The sequence below is a fragment of the Gopherus evgoodei genome, chromosome 10, assembly GCF_007399415.2.
Source record: "Gopherus evgoodei ecotype Sinaloan lineage chromosome 10, rGopEvg1_v1.p, whole genome shotgun sequence".
Taxonomy (NCBI): domain Eukaryota; kingdom Metazoa; phylum Chordata; order Testudines; family Testudinidae; genus Gopherus; species Gopherus evgoodei.
In genome coordinates this window covers 82,786,897-82,802,945 of record NC_044331.1, presented here as the reverse complement: position 1 = coordinate 82,802,945, position 16,049 = coordinate 82,786,897, and the positions used below count along the sequence as shown (strand labels likewise).

The 16,049-nt window shown below is 49.4% G+C and overlaps 1 protein-coding gene across 2 annotated transcripts in view; it reads right to left on the bottom strand.

The window, feature by feature from the left end:
* The window catches only part of RAB26 (RAB26, member RAS oncogene family), a 239,763-nt gene that overhangs the window by 79,476 nt on the left and 144,238 nt on the right, over nt 1–16,049 (bottom strand). For both annotated transcript variants that reach the window (XR_004002399.1, XM_030578410.1), the window contains exon 3: nt 331–372. Coding sequence is in view for 1 of the 2 variants with exons in the window: in XM_030578410.1 (XP_030434270.1) it covers nt 331–372 (42 nt within the window). In the remaining variant the exon portion in view is untranslated. The remainder of the gene's footprint in view (nt 1–330; nt 373–16,049) is intronic.

The window sequence follows — 16,049 nt, the reverse complement described above, 5'->3', positions numbered from 1 at the left end:
AATGTATCAAAATCCCGCTGAATTTTAGCTCTATCCTCCAAAGTGTTATCAACACCCCCAGCTTAGTGTCATCCGCAAATGTGATCAGTGTGTTCTCTAGTCCTATATCCAGGTAATTAATAAAGATGTTTAACAACCCAAACAAGCTTCCTTTCACATAAACCCAACCCAAACTAATGTGCAGAAGGGGTTTCATGAAGCCCTCAGTCAACCCTGGGTATTCATAGGGTTCTAGTTACCATAGCCAGCAGCACTAGTCCCACAGCCAACAAGCTGACATGGACGAGGTCAGGCTCACGCAGAGCAGACGAACACGGGTCAGGGACTTACCTGCAGCTTTACCTTCACTGCATCCACATTTAAGACTTTATTCTGAAAGAGAGAAGAGAAGAATGATGAGAAAAATGCATCCTCTGTACAAAACAGATTTAGACAGAGTTACGACAGCAGTGGATTTACCCCATCTTGTTTTGTTGCACTGACATTTTATTAGTTTGTACAGAACTGGCCAACAAATACTTCAGATTTTCCTGGGTAACTGTCACATCTCCGTATTGTGTTGACTAAGAACAGCCGCCTTTCAGTTATGCAGCCCCTTTCATCCAAAGCGCTTTACCAACTAATGCCTGGAGAGAGATCGCTGCAGCCAGTGCTGGAGAAGAACACAGCAATGGTTTAGCAGTGTACGTCAACCCCACACAATAATGTAGAGAGAACTTTAGGGAGGCAGAATGTAATTGTTCAGTGTAGAAGTTAGCAGGGCAGTGGGGTTACTGACCCTTATGAAGGCCGTCAGCAGTCAGGACCTTGATTTTTCAACCCCTCTGAAAGAAAGCCTGTTTCTGGCAGCACATTCTGCGAGTTGGTTCTGGGTTCTCAGCCACCGGCCCATTGCTCTCACACCTCTGCTTCCCCATCTACAAAAGGGAAATCATACCAAACTTCTTTGCAGGAGGGATTAAGTCATTACACATTCCTCCGGTGCCTTGTGTGCTAGAGAACACGTGCTAGAGGGCATTCAAAGCACACCAGCAAATACATCTGCATTACACCGGCTTTCAGCCAACACAGGGCTGTCGGATTTGATTCTCAATAAGGTCCTTGCAGCCACAACAGGAAGTTTTTCTTCCATTCCTGGTAAGCCTGCCCCAGCACTGCCCCACAGCACAGTCCATGGTGTTAACGCATAATATTAAACGCAAGGCTACAAACAAGGTCACGACCGTCAGAGGCTGCATGTTCTTTGCTGGGGTGTTGCACTGGGGGAAGATACAGAGATGTGTCAATTTAGCTGCTGAAGTGGGCACAAATGAGACGTGTCAGTGAAAACACTCCGTAAGAGTTACAGTTGGTATGGCAACACACATCTTTTCATGTTCTCTGTGTGTATATAGATCTTCCTATAGTATTTTCCACTGCATGCATCTGATGAAGTGGGTTTTAGCCCACGAAAGCTTATGCCCAAATAAATCTGCTAGTCTCTAAGGTGCCCCAAGCCCTCCTCATTCCTTTTACTCCATAAGTACAGGCCCAGGACACCTTCAGACGTTTGGTCACAGGAGAGACTGGCATAACCTTGTCAGACCTGCAGCCGTGATGTCCTAGTGACCATCTGTCATAACTTTCCTACTCAGATCTGAACCTTAGAGTTCAGAACATGAGAAGCTAGCATGAAACCTCCAAACTTAATTACCAGCTTGGATCTGATATCGCTGCCACCAGCCAGAATTCCAGTGTCTGGCTCACTCTGGTCTCCCCAAAACCTTCCCTGGGAAACCCCAAGACTCAGATGCCCTGAGTCTCACCACCAAGGGAAATAACCCACTTCCCTTCCCCCTCTTTACCTCCTCCTAGATTTCCCCACCCTGGGTTCCCTAGGAGATTCCCTGCTTCAAGTCCTTGAAACACAAATACTGAGAGATCAAATCTCTCTCTCCCCTCACCCAGAGGGTATGCAAAGTCAGGCTTTGTAAATCTAACACAATGAGATTTTCCCCCTCCCTTCATTTCTTAGCCTTAACCAGTGAAAAACACTTAAACAGGTCTTAAAAAGAAAGCTTTATATAAAAAGAAAGAAAAAGACATAAAATTGGTCTCTGTATCAAGGTGACAATATACAGGGTCAATTGCTTAAAAGGAAAAATGAATAAACAGCCTTATCCAAACAGAATACAATTTAACACATTTCAGCAATTACACACATGTAAATACAAAAAAACAATATAAGCCTATTGTCTTACTATCCTTGTACTTACAACTTGGAAACAGAAGATTAGAAAGCCTAGAGATAGAAAGATCACTCTCAGAGCCGAGAGGGTCACCGAACCAAGACAAAGAACAAAGAACTCACACTCAAAACTTCCCTCCACCCAGATCTGAAAAAGTCTTGTTTCCTGATTGGTCCTCTGGTCAGGTGTTTCAGGTCACTTTTTGTTAACCCTTTATAGGTAAAAGAACATTAACTCTTAGCTATCTGTTTATGACACCATCTGAGGAGCAGTGTCAATCATGAGTCTCCCCTCAAGTCATTGGCCAGGAATCCAAAGACTTCAGCACCTGCCTTTAAAGAACAGGAGAGATTGGACGGCTAGTCCCAAAGGCTAGGCCTGCACGGGCATCCTGGAGGTGAACTCCTCCTGTCCTATAGATCATGGATGCTCTCTCCATGCCCAAAGACGGGGTACGGTGGTGCCTTGGCAATGGATGCATTAGAAACCTGTCATTAGAACAAATCCATGTCTTTAGTATGGTGGTGAGGGTCCTCAGTCTACAGAACCTAGCATGCCATGAGGCCTGGCTGCTCAAATCAAGACACAGCACTGCACGCTGGGTTTTGGAGTCTCTGCGGGTCACCATCTCTGTAGTTAAGCTGACAGTAGGTGCAGAGTGCACTGTGCAGCTAATGACTGCATATAAGCTATGTCGGGTCTGTATAGACAGTGCTAGGCCCTGCTCCCTCTCTCACTGCCTTGGGAGTGTTCTGACCCACACCTTGCACTGCAGGCAGACACGGCCTCCGTCTTCCTCTGCCATAGAGTGAGATCTGCAACTCGCCCAGCCCTGCTCAGAATGTGCCTCCACAACGCAAAAGCCTGGCAGAGCTCATCAGCACTTCCCCCATGGAACAGACCCATCTTAGGAGCTATTCAAAAGTCATGTCCAGCTCCCAGTGTAGGGAGGTCTCTTAGTTATGGTTAGGAAACTTGACAGACATGTCAGAAGTGACACAGTCACACTTGGGGTATTCGTACTGCAACAGGAGAATAAATATGAAAAATGATCGTTTTCCACCCGAATCCAGGCACTTTCCTTCAGCAGCAGGGACATGCATGCATCGGAGAGGAAACCAACCCCAGCTCCGTGCCAGTCTTGGGCACCTACAGACAAACCCAACCAGCCTACTGGCAGCCGCTAAAGCAGACGGGCACGTTGTCGAGACAGATTAATTCTGACCATCCCCTTTGAAGAGGCTTTGCAGCAGGACGCAAGCGCCTATCCCTGGGGATGTCCCATAGCAGCAGGCACTTTGCACCACCCATCAGGAAAAGGGAAACGAGTGCGACTCCAGCTGCAGCTTCCCTGACCACAAGTTAGCAAAATGCAGCTGAAATCCAGTGGCAGCTTGGGGCGCTGCTGCTCTGGAGAGGCTCCCCAGGACTGCTGGGATGGAAGTTGCCTAAAGTGTGACCACACGCAGCTGCTCGACTTTAACCGTGCCGCTCTTGCGCCCCAAATAAAATGTTGCTTTGATGGGCTCAGAGGCCTCCATTTCCAACCTGCCCATTTGGTCCCACTCTCTAGGGCTCTGGAAATTAACTGGTGATTTCCTCCCTGACAGCCCTTCTCAAAGCTGCCACAGCCCCCCTAACCCCCCGTGACCAGAGATACCAATGCCGCCTGGCTTTGCACATCTTGAGGGGCACGAGCTGGCAGGCAGAGGACACTGCAGAGGGTGCAAATCAGGGGCGACGTCTTTGGAGTAGAGCCACGTAAAAGAGGTCAGAGCCAGCCTATTGGCTTGAGGGGCTGGAGGGTTGGCCTGACCTCGCCCTTGGAAAGTTCTCAGCGAGGTATGGATGGACTGTCAGCTCTCCACCCTCCCCTCGACTGTGGGTTGGGGGGAAGTTGGTAAATCTTATGGCCCTTCAGGTGGCTCTTTCCCACAAGCACTGCAGAGAGAGAGACTATTTTCAAGTGATTCCCCATCATTATTTGGACAAGGAATCTGCAGGGGGCTATAACTGGAAGCATGGGTTTCACTGCTTAAAGCTGTGATTACAGACCTGTCTACCTAGAGTGATGCTACTCTGTATTTGCACTGAGCTAGTGCCTACAGCCCCCGCCCCGTCGGGCTAGGTGACACACAAACATTTCACAAACGAGACTCGTGTTCCTACAATTCTCTTTTACTCATGCTGCCCTTGTGTATACGCATCTCTAGCTCCTCTCAATATGACCCCCACCTGGTGGGGCAATGCTAGCGAAAGTTTGCTCATAAGTTTAGTGACCCCCTTCAAGGAGCAAGGCCCATCCCAGAGTTTGAAAATTCCCACCTTCAAACCAAAGCCCTCCAGAGACAGCACTAGTGTTTGTTTCTGGGTGTCACAGCAGCAGGGACTGGCAGACAGGCTGAACCCAGAGGATCATTTGTGTCTAATGCCGACCAGGGGGATTCTGACAGGCCCTCATCTGATTCTTTCTTAAAATAGATGGATATACTGGGAGGCATGGAGGTCTGAATACAAGTGAAAACATCCCTTCGTATCCATCTCCGACACCTAGCAGAGCTCTTAAAAACCTAGCAACTGCCATTTCAGAACAGCCAGACGGTCCATCGAGCCTGCCCTCTCCCCGAGTTTTACCAGAGTAGACTGACACCCGCTAGTTCAAAATCCCAAGCCCTAGTATCTCACTTTCCATTGTGCCAGAGCAGACCAATGGTCCAACTAGCCCAGGAACCTGCACCCAACAGCGACCAATGACAGATGCTTTGGAGAACGATATCAACGATCTACAATGCACTAACTGTGCACCATATGGGAGAAGGAATTTCTCCCTGATTCCAGCTGCTGATCAACGTCTGCCCTGAAGCATGAGGATGGGGAGTCCTGGGAATGGCTCTCCTAGCTGCAGGTGTTATTTCTTATTCAAAAGTGCTCAGGCGCTTGTTTAAAAACTTCCTCCGTTATATAAAAATCACCTGTGGAAACACTGTATATTGTGGTGCAGCTGGAAGATCATTTTCAATGTCAATGTCTACTGCAAGGTACATACTTGGCAATTTAAACTCCAGTATCACTGGTGCTAATTTATACTATTGCGCACAGCTCTGACTGGAGGGCCTCAGGAAATAAATTAATGAGCTACAGTATGCAATGTTAATGGCTTAAAAAAGATACAGCCAATTACTTACAAATATCCAGTTAGTAACCACCCTTAGAAACGTAAAAATCACTTCTTTTCCTGCCAGTTTTGCTTTTTCTTCATAGAGATGATCTCTCTCTTTCTCTCTCTCTCTCTCTCACACACACACACACACACACACACACACACACACACACACACACACACACACACACACACACACACACACACACACACTCTCTCTCTCTCCCCTTTTTGTTAATTCTGTCTGTGTTTTAAATGATTGGACCATAAAAATCAATAGGAAAATGAGATGAAGCAGTCAGACTTTCTGCACTGTCTCTCCGTACTACCCTTGTGCTGGACAGAACTTTCAGGAGATGAAGGATGGGCCAGAGATTATGGTGCTAGCTTGGGAACTAAAAGACCTCCAAGACTTGGGACTAGACAGGCAATCCAGCCTGTCCCCCATAGGGGATGGAGAGAACAGCACAGCAGAGGGGTGCTGAGAGGACGATTGTGAGGTGCACAGATGCTCTGGTACCCAAGGTAGATAAACATGCAGAGCTGAGGGTGGATCGGAATTGCTGCTGGCTGTGCTATATCTGCAGTGATGAGCAGCGGTTCCGCTCTCCTCCTGACCCGCAGGTTAGCAACACCTTCCCAACCCTCCCTTTACACAAACATTATTGCTGCGCTCGACAGCAGACGGGCTGCATCACCGCTATCCATTTTTTTGGATGCATCCTAGCAATTAACAAGACTCTAATGCTCCTATTTCCTTTTTATGGCAGTCCCTGCTGCTTCCACCCTGTGCCATGCTGATCAACCAAATCAACAAACCCACAACAACTTTATCTCCACATCTAAACTGCCTGGTGGGAAGGGGCAGCTCACGCCAGCCCAGCGGTGCAGTTCTGCTTCTCTCCTGGCTGCTATGCAGCAGCAGGACAAATCCTCAAGGGCCTGCTGTCAGATCACTTCTGCACAGAGAGAGGGTGAGGGCAAAAGCTCCCCATTAGAGGCCTGAAGGTTACGAAGAGGGAGTGTATCTAGTGGTTTGAGCAGGGGACTGGGAGCCAGGACACCTGCTTCTAGTCCCATCTCTGCCTCTGACTCACTGGGGAAAGTAACCCCCTGCCCAGGACTCAGTCTGTAAAGTGCTTTGAGATCCCCAGGGAGAGGAGGCACCAGGAGCTGAAGGTTAGGATGACTGGAGGTGACTGGCTGAGTCTCAATTACTGCCTCTCACGTATGAAAGGAATGAGCTGCTTTCAGAAGCAAAATGGATGCTCTTCCTTCCGGCTGAGGATGGGCTGCCTGTGGGAACGGGCCAGGGAGCACCCCAAGCCCTGCTCTACATCCCTCCCTTGCTTGGCGGGAGTTCCCCTTGGCCCTGCTCCCTTCCCACGCTGCCCCCATTGCCTCTGGGGAAGGGAAGCACCAGCCTCTGCACTGCCTGCCCCAGCTGTTCAGTTGGACACTTTCAGTGCTAAGCAAGTCACAGATGTGCAGGGAGTGGGGAGCAGAGAAGATAGGAGCATCTCGGGGCTGTGGGGGGAGCTGCATAGAGACCAGTGCCTAGAATTCAGAGCCCCTCTGAGCAGCCCGTCCAAGACGGAAACAACCTCAGGGCAGAGCACAGTTCGAGATGGGTGAGATTATCAAGTAAAATCAACAGACTAACCAGTGAGAAGCAGAGCTGGCAGAAAAAGTGATTTTGATAAAACACAGCGTGGTTGGTTTGCTCTGCTGTTATTATTCAGTGCTTGGGAGTGTTCAGCCAACAATGGTCCAAAGAAGGATTCATCTCAGATGGGTGCTCGTTAATCACTATTGATCCTTAATCAGGAGAATAATGAGAACCAAAGAGCAGAATGTCCTACGTCCAGATTACCTATGTCCTGGATAAATCAATCACACCCTATGAAAAATACTAATACCTAAGAGAGAATCTCCTTCGGTATCCAGAGACTGAATCCAGAAAAACGTGTTCAGAATATCTTTGTCACCACAATATGACTCTGCACTGACCAGGCACCTTAAAATCCCATTAAGCCCACAGAAAAGCGGGTGGGGATATCTCCTTGTTGAAAAATTGGGTAGAATCAGCAAAGAGCTACAAGAACGATTCAAAACCCACAAAACAGCAAAGCTCAGTCTATATAGTTTATCCATGAGACGGCTAAGAGGTGACTGGATCACAGGGCATAAGTACCTACACGGGGAGAAGTTTTAGCAGAAGGTTCTTTAATGTAGCAGACACAGGCTGAGCGAGATCAAAGGGCTGGAAACTGAAGCTAGACGAATTCAGACTCCGAAATAAAGCACAATTTTTTGACAGTGAAGGTAACTAACTGCTGGAATGACTTCCCAAGGGCTAGCGTGGACTTTCTGTCTGTTAAAATCTCTAAATCAAGAATGGATTTTTTTGTGTAAAGTTCCATATAACTCAACCAGAAGTTATGAGGTTGATGGGTGAGATTCTACGCCTGGGGCATGCAGGAGGGCAGACTAAATTATCATAATGGTCCCTTTATGGCTCTGACTGCAATGAACAAATGAATCTATAATGAAAAGTCAAAGACACATCCAAGCGAAAGGTTAGAACAGCCCACAGACTGGGATTTGTCAATAGATTTTATTTAAATTTATAATAAAAACATGCAACCGCTCTCACATCTCTATTACTCTGGGCACCTTTGGCTGGTAGCACAGCACCTAGACGCTGTCCCATTGCACTAGGCATTGCAAAACACAGCCCCGGCCCCAAAGAGCCTACAATCCAAAAAGACAGACAGACAGACAGACTCAGGACGGGAAACTGAGCCACAAAGACGACATGACTTGCCCACAGTCACACAGCAGGTCAGTAACAGAGCCAGAAACCAGATCTGCAGGGTCCCAGCCCAGTGCACTATCCAGTGGACCAAAGGCAGCAGCTTATCTACCCCCAGTCTCCAAAAGGACAAAGCTCCCCTCCCTCCCCCCAAAAAAGAGTCAGTCTTTGTCCTGCATAGAGGTTACATATCACAGTTTACATAGCATGCCCCCAAGGGAAACAAACCAGGGTGAGCTCAGCCCAAGGGGAGGAAAAGGATTCAAAGTGGAGGTCACTGGTGGATACCATCCTGCTGGTACCCTCTTTTTTAAACTGATTCATAGGGCCAGAAGGGACCATCGCGACCATTCATGCCATTATGGAAAGTAGGAACAGTTTGTGAACTATTCGCAAATAGAAAACCAAGGTGAACCTCAGTTCCTGTGAGAAGTGCCTTTGATTTTTAAAAAAAATCTTTCCTCGTTAATAATGTAAGGCATCAGCTGCATCTTGAGATCGCCCCTTCTAACAGTCACCCTGGCTCCACAGCAAAGTGCCAGGAGAAGCAATCTGCTAACATATGGATCCCCTTGAAAAGGCGACACTTCGCTCTCCAGCCGCAATGTGGGCCGCCGAGGCCAATGACAAGTTTCCCATTTAAATTGTGAATCCGCAGCCTCCTTTTTCGGGGTGGGCAAAGGGCTACATAAGCTGGCTTCACACACAATACTCAGCAGGAATTCCATTTCAATCCTGCGTGCATTTAGAGAGCACAGTGGATGGGGAGGAGACAGCTGCCTCCGTGAAAAGCTCTCTGGAAGAGTCTATTCTGGGCCCCGCGATTGCTGGAGGACAAGTTCACTCATTTCTCAGAGAAGGTGTTTTCTCTCTGTGTGTTTGTAATATAATTGGCTGGTAACGATGTTCTGTTGGCTAAAGCAATCACACACCACTCAGCCAATTAACTGACTCTAGTAACAATTGTTTTCTGGATGGATTGCAAGGATGGACCATAATCTCAAGCCTTGTGGTGTTCTGATAAACAAGCAGAGCCGCTGGCTGCATGTTGGCGGAGGACGTACAGATGTTCAAGGTGCTGGCACAGCTCTTCGACAAATGCCCTCTGGCAATAGCAGGCTGCCTGCCAGGGAAGAAGAAGAGCAGTACAGGAATCGCACAGCGCCATGTGCGCGGCCTTGCAAGCCAGTCAGCATTTCGTCATGCAAGAATCCTGGACGGACAAACACGCCGTGAGCCCCTGTCCCCCAGCTTCTGAAGGAGCAAGGGTCAGCAGAGCTACTGTTACTCGTCACTACACACACCACACACATCCTGGGCACCACCATCCTGCCCAGCCCCAGGAGCAGAAAGCCAATTAGTTGAGGTGCAGTGTGGCCTAGTGGCCTGAGCTCTGGGCTAGAGTCAGGACACCTAGGTTCCATTCCCGACTCTGGGATGCTGGGCGAGTCCCTTCCTCTCCTACCCTTTGCTGGGTTTGTCTGTGCAGAAGGTGAATTTGTAGGGCAGGGACTGCCTCTCACAGTGAGCACGTGCGGTGCCCGATCTTGGCCAGAGCCCTTTGTCAGCCTTATAACAATGGCACAGGGTTGCTGGCCGAGAGGGGCTCAGGAAAAGCTCCGCGACAGAGAGTGAGCTGACCCAGACCCACTGGTGAGTAGTTAATGCCTGGGTGGCAGTTAGTCAGGGAACCCCTGGGCCTAGGAGAAACCCAAACAGGGGAAATGCCTGCGGAGCGAGACTCCCCAGGGAAATGGGTCGGCTACTCCCAGCCAGGTCTCCCTGGCAAGCAGAGGCTGATGGCGAGAGGAGCAGACCCACAGCCAGCATTCCCAGGCAAGGGACCATAGCAGCCCAAGAGAATAAACTGGGCACTGCCCTGCCAGGGAAGGTGCTAGGGACTAGCTCAGCAAAGAGCCACACACTGTCAGGGAAGCCTGGTGTCCGGCCGAATGCCCAGCAAAGGCCCAAGGTGCAAGTGGGGCATTCAGCCCGCAAGGACTCTCGGCTCCGGGCCGAGACGAAAGGCTGATTAATCCAGAGGAGTAGCTGACGGTCGCTTTTGTTTAGGTTTTTGTGTTATCCTCTCCTGATAAATAAATGAGACCTCCTCAAGAGGGCGCGCCTGAATACTGGAAAGGCCGACTTTAACTTGTTTATACCCCAGGTGAAGGGAAACTGAGGCAGGGGATCACCTGCAGCACCATGCCAGATGGGCATGGTGAGGTGACCTGCATGCTGCTGCAAGTAACAATAATAGCAGCGGTTCCCATTTTTGACCCTGATGCTGGCGCTTGAGGTTACGGGGACCACAATCTAAAGTGCCCAGTTCAAAGCCAGCCACAGAGCTCCAGCATGCCCAGCCGCAAAGGAGGCAGAACCCGAGCAGACCGTTCAAAAGGCAACAGCTGGCACTCTGGGCCCAATCCTGCAGGCTTGCTCAGGAGCCAACGATTCCAACAGGGCTACAGCACAAGTAGAGGATATCGGATTGGGCCCAATTTAGTATCCACAGTGCCACATTCCTCCCCGATGCTTAGTAAGACTGTGGTTCTCAAGTGCCTCCATACCAGGGCCCCTTTTCAATAACAGACTCCAGCCCCCTAGTAACCACCACGACCCCCCTCCCATCTAGCCATATGGGAAGGGCAGAGGGGTCAGAACTGTGCCCTGCCATTGAATGCCCCTGGCCTAAGGAGAAAGACAGGATCTCAGCGCCCGTAGCATGCCAGTTAGCATTATCTTGGCCCTGACAATGCCCATCTGGAAGCTATTCCCCACGGTCCCTAGGAGAGCTAGAGGAATTTCTATTGTCTCACTTTGCCTCACTCACGTGCATCATTTCTGCACGCCGTATGCCATGGATCAAGTGTGCAGTTAATCCCAGCTCACCACCCCTTGCCATCTCCACCAGCAGCAGGGAGGCAGCTATTATCCATGCCATTAAAAAGTCCCCTTAGGGCCGGCAGGAACCAGTAGGATGCTTTAGCATGGGGAGGGGAGTGAGAGGAGAAGTGTGTCGAGGGGCAGCGTGCTGCGAAGGCAGACCTGGCCTTCCGTGCACTAAGAGTGGCTGGGTGTGCCCCCGAGATCTAATGGGAGCTGGGAAAGGCAGGTCAAAGGGAACCTGGAGAGACAGAGCCGTGGAGTTTTCTGCTGAATGGAGCCTTGCACTACACCTGCGGTTCTCAAACTTTGATACTGGTGACTCCATTTACATAGCAAGCCTCTGTGTGCAACCCCCCTTTCAAATTAAAACCAAACACCATTCTAAATGCTGGAGGCAAAGTGGGGTTTGAGATGGAGTCCATGACCCCCCCACATAATAATCTCGTGACCCCCGGAGGGGTCCGGACCCCCAGTTTGAGAACCCCTGCACTATACTAAGCCTTCTCCGAAAGGAACTAACCTGGGAGATTCAATTCCACTCTCCCTGCTGGCCTGGAACCCAGCTCGTATTAATTACAGACCCCTTGATGGGAAAGCCAAGGAAGCCGTAATTAGGCATCAGTGTGCCAAGGTGCTGCATGACTTAACACATTTTAGTTTAAATTGAGGGCTGGTGCCACTCCAGACCTGTGGGTCCAGAGAGCAGGGCCAGCAGGAGGGCAAGCTTCCCCCATTACATCCCTTGCCAGCCTTTCCTGGAACTTTGGACCTTCCTGAGGGGTGGGAGAGTGCGCTGGTCCTTGGCCTCCGTGCTGAGACTGACAGCAAAGCAGCCAGTGGGGAACGTGTTTGTAGGACAGGGGCTGCTGCATGCTAGGAACGTCACTGACACCAACTCTTTATTTTGTATAGGGCCCGCCAAGCAATCTGCAGCTGTGCCGGCTTGAGGGGAGGTTGTCAGAGTTATGGGAGCTGGGTGCCATGTGCTGCCTTTGAGAATCCTGCTCTGTTCATGGCCTGGCGCCAAAGGTGAAGGTCTTCATGGGACACAATGGAGCCATGCTGTGCCCCAGGATAATGTTTTCAGGCAAGAGTAACAAGCATGCAAAGGAGTCCTTATTGCTCCAAGCAGTTCTCCGAAGTAATTCCTCCTCTGGGAGCAATGGTTTGAATTAGCACACAGCAAGGTTGCTCATGGGGGAGGATTCCTCCGCACACTGGAAACAGCATCCATGTGAGATGCAGCCCAGCCAGCCACCTTAACCATCAATTGGCCTCACAACTTTTGCAGTTTTATCAGTTTAAAAGGCTCAAATTTATCCCAACATCTTCTGCTTGTGGTGAACGAGTCAGCAACTGCAGGAAGATTAAATGCTATTCGTTATTAAGTTGTATATTTCATGCCTCGGGGTTATGGGAGTGTTTTCATGCATTGGCTTTATGGGACTCTGCACTGTGGATATTGGCATGGCAGAACAACATGTGCAAGGCTGTATGTAACCTCCCAGCAATTCCTGGTTCTAATCAGGGAAACTGTTTTGCTCTTATGTGACAGAGAGAATAAATGTATTCGTTTGGCAAAGAAACCAGTCCCTCAAACTCCTGTTCTGTGTCTTTGGCAAAGGGCGATTTCGCCGCAGATTTGCTGTATTCAAGTCCAAGTGAGATTCACAACCCCACAATGCCAAACTTCTCTCTTGGAGAACAAGCAGCTGTCTGGTTGCACTCATTACTCTGCAGTTGTCTAACTCTGCGTCTCTTACTGACAATCCCCCACAAAAGCACTAGCCAGGAGGGAATCTTGCAAGAGTTCTCGGGCAGCTGTCCACAGGGGTTCTCTTAAAGTAGAAATTTAGACTCCTGACTGTCCAAGGTCACCTGTGCATCAGGGTCATGGGCAGGGGCAGCTCCAGGCACCAGCACACCAAGCACGTGCCTGGGGCAGCAAGCCACAGGGGGTGCTCTGCCGGTCACCGCAAGGGAGGCAGGCAGGCTTCCTTCGGCGGCTTGCCTGCGAGGGTCCACTGGTCCCGCGGCTTCGGCGGATCTCCCACAGGCGTGCCACCAAATCCGTGGGACTGGGGACCTCCCACAGGCAAGCCGCCGAAGGAAGCCTGCCTGCCGTGCTTGGGGAGGCAAAACACCTAGAGCTGCCCCTGGTCATGAGTGCGGATTCTCCCACACTAACAAAGGAATCAGAATATGGACCAGGGGCCTCACTAGTCTGAGACCCTATCTCTGGTGGTGGCCAGTACCAGATGTTGCAGGGAAGATACCAGAACTGGACAAAGATGGCTTTTCAGGGCTAGATGTTCAGAGGAGCTCAGCATTCAGCACGCTCCAATGCTAAGCCCTTTTGAGAATCTGGCCCAAAAGGGACAATTATGGAGTAATCTGCCTACAGCAGAAGTTTCTTCCTCTCCTCAGACAGTGAGTGGCTGGCTCACGCCGCAAAAGGGGTGGGGTTTATATACCTGCTCCGTATTTTCATCCTAACCGAAGTCACTGTGCATGTTCTCACCCATTTAAATAGCCCTTTTCCAAATCTTAAGATCTCGAGGGTTTGGATCTCAGAATTCTTATAACTATTGCCAGTGGAATTTACAAATATTTATTGATTTTCCTTTTTTACTGGCTTCCCATTCCATGCAGGTCACAAACATTGCAGCAGTTACCCCCCTGTAGTAGTTTTGTACTTGTGGCTTTAGGTCTTGCTGAAAGGCAGGAAGTGGAGAAGTGCATGAAAATGAATAAAATCCTAATTCACCTCCAGCTCAGCTACACAGCGAGTCACACGGGGCCTGGACATGGCTCCAAAAGCGCATCCAATGAGTCTGAGCTTCAGAAGACGCCCAAGGCTTGACTCAGAATCTTGGGTTGAAAGTTCAGGTCTATGATGAAGCAATGTCTAGCAGTTAGCAGAGCAAACTGGTAACCAGGACTCCAGGGACATGTCCCAAACTTTGCCACTGGCTTCTTGTGTCCCTCAGCACGTCCCATAATGACAATGAACCTCCATTTCAACACCTTTAAAATAGGGATTGGAAATATTTACCTACCTCACCTGGGAACTGTGAGCATTTATTCAACTAAAGTCTGTGAAGCACTTTGAGGACTCTGGATGAAACATGCTCTAAAGAGAGGAAAATTATTTATCCAAAACCAGTTTGCTTCTCACTGGGACATTAGACGCAGCAGGTTATGAAAAAGAAAGTTCAATTTTTATTTTCTGATGAATAGCCCCAGACAAGATTCATGAAGTTAGTCAAGCATTCGTGACTGACTGATTCACTTTTGTTTTTCAAAGCCAAACTTCCTGCGCTACATCAAGCAGTTTCTTGCGTCTTCCCATTATGGTAGGCGTCTCCCCAGGGAGAAGGACAAAAGCGTTTCTCTCTCTCTCTCTTTGAGGGCAGGTAACTTTTATTCACCACTGAACTCTTTTCAGATATGCCTTGATCGCCGCATGGAACCAACCTTTAGATGCACATGTGCCCACACACACAAAAGTCAAGTCACTTAAGGAAGCTAATTAACTCTAGTCCTGTAAACTGATATGGTAAAAATCAGCGTAATCACGTTTACTGCCCCACAAAGCAACTACACGGTCATACTTTCTTTGCCCTTGTCTTCTCCCTGGCTTTCCGTCCGCTTGCTTTAACCTACATTGGCAATCCTTTGGACCAGATTCTCAGCTGATCACAGAAACACAGGGGTGGAAGGAGTCTCAAGAGGTCATCCAGTCCCTCCCCCTGTGCTGAGGCTGGTAACAAAGAGGCAGAGCTCTGTTGACTTCAGTTTGCTTGCCTGGGGACGGTTTACAGGGGAGACACCCCCAGCACATGGAATTTCACTGCCCAAAGGGGCTAGACAAGAGTTTTCATTTTGAACCCTATCCCAGACTTGCCTCTGTTTTTCTCTTATGTATATTGTGGGAGTGTGTAGCAGCTCCAGCTGAGATGGGGTCCTCGTGGGGGTGCTGTGCATAGGGAGACATGGTCCCTCTAACCCCAAAGGGCATGCACTGTAAATAAACTAGACAGGTCACATTGGGGGGTGAGGGAGAGAAACAAGCACAGATGGGGAAAAGACTTGCCCAGCAGGTCAGTAGCAGAGCTGGGAACAGAACCCAGGATTCCTAACTTCCAATCCAGCAGCCTATCCACTAGGCCATACTACCACTCCTCCTGATCTTCCTCAAGGATTCCTCTGTACTTGGTAAAGAAGGCTGTAATAAATCCAAGCTACACAGGCCACAAAGCATCCTTTTTTCCTTATTTAAAAAAAATACAAAATTATTTGCCCTGTCACAGCCTCTCCAATGAACCGTGAGCAGCAAATAACCTGCCACATTAAGTGACCAGCGGTGCTCATTATTAACTGATCGCTGGGCTTCACTAGAGCCTGTCGTGTGTGGAAGGCCAAGGCAACACTCAGCCATGAGCTGGGGAAGGCTACCAAACCTCAGCCATTCGGAATGATTTCTCCTTCCCAACACAGGGCCAAAGCAAGTCTCCCCCAGGCATTTGTGGGGTGCACTCTCTAGGTTGGTATGCATGGCTGAAAGCAAAGGGTCAACTAGTAGACACAAGTGGCCTCTGCACTGCAAAGAGAAAAATCACACACACTCCAAACATATGTACCTACACGCTGAAGCTCCCAGCTGGCCAGTGCAGAGGGTTTCCAGCTCTGCAGAAGAGACTGAGGCCTGATCTATTCTTAAAACTTAGGTTGACATAGCTACAGCACTCTGGGGTATGAAAAATCCACCCCCCTTGGCACCGTAGCTATGCCCAGTGCAGACAAAGCTAGGTTGTCGGGAGAATGTTTCCACCAAGCTAGCAACCATCGCTCAGGGAGGCGGAGTTCCTACGGCAACGGTAAAAATGCCTTCCAATACTGTAGGCTGTGTCTACGCTACGGGGTTACAGTGGCATAGCTACTGCTGCCAGTCTGG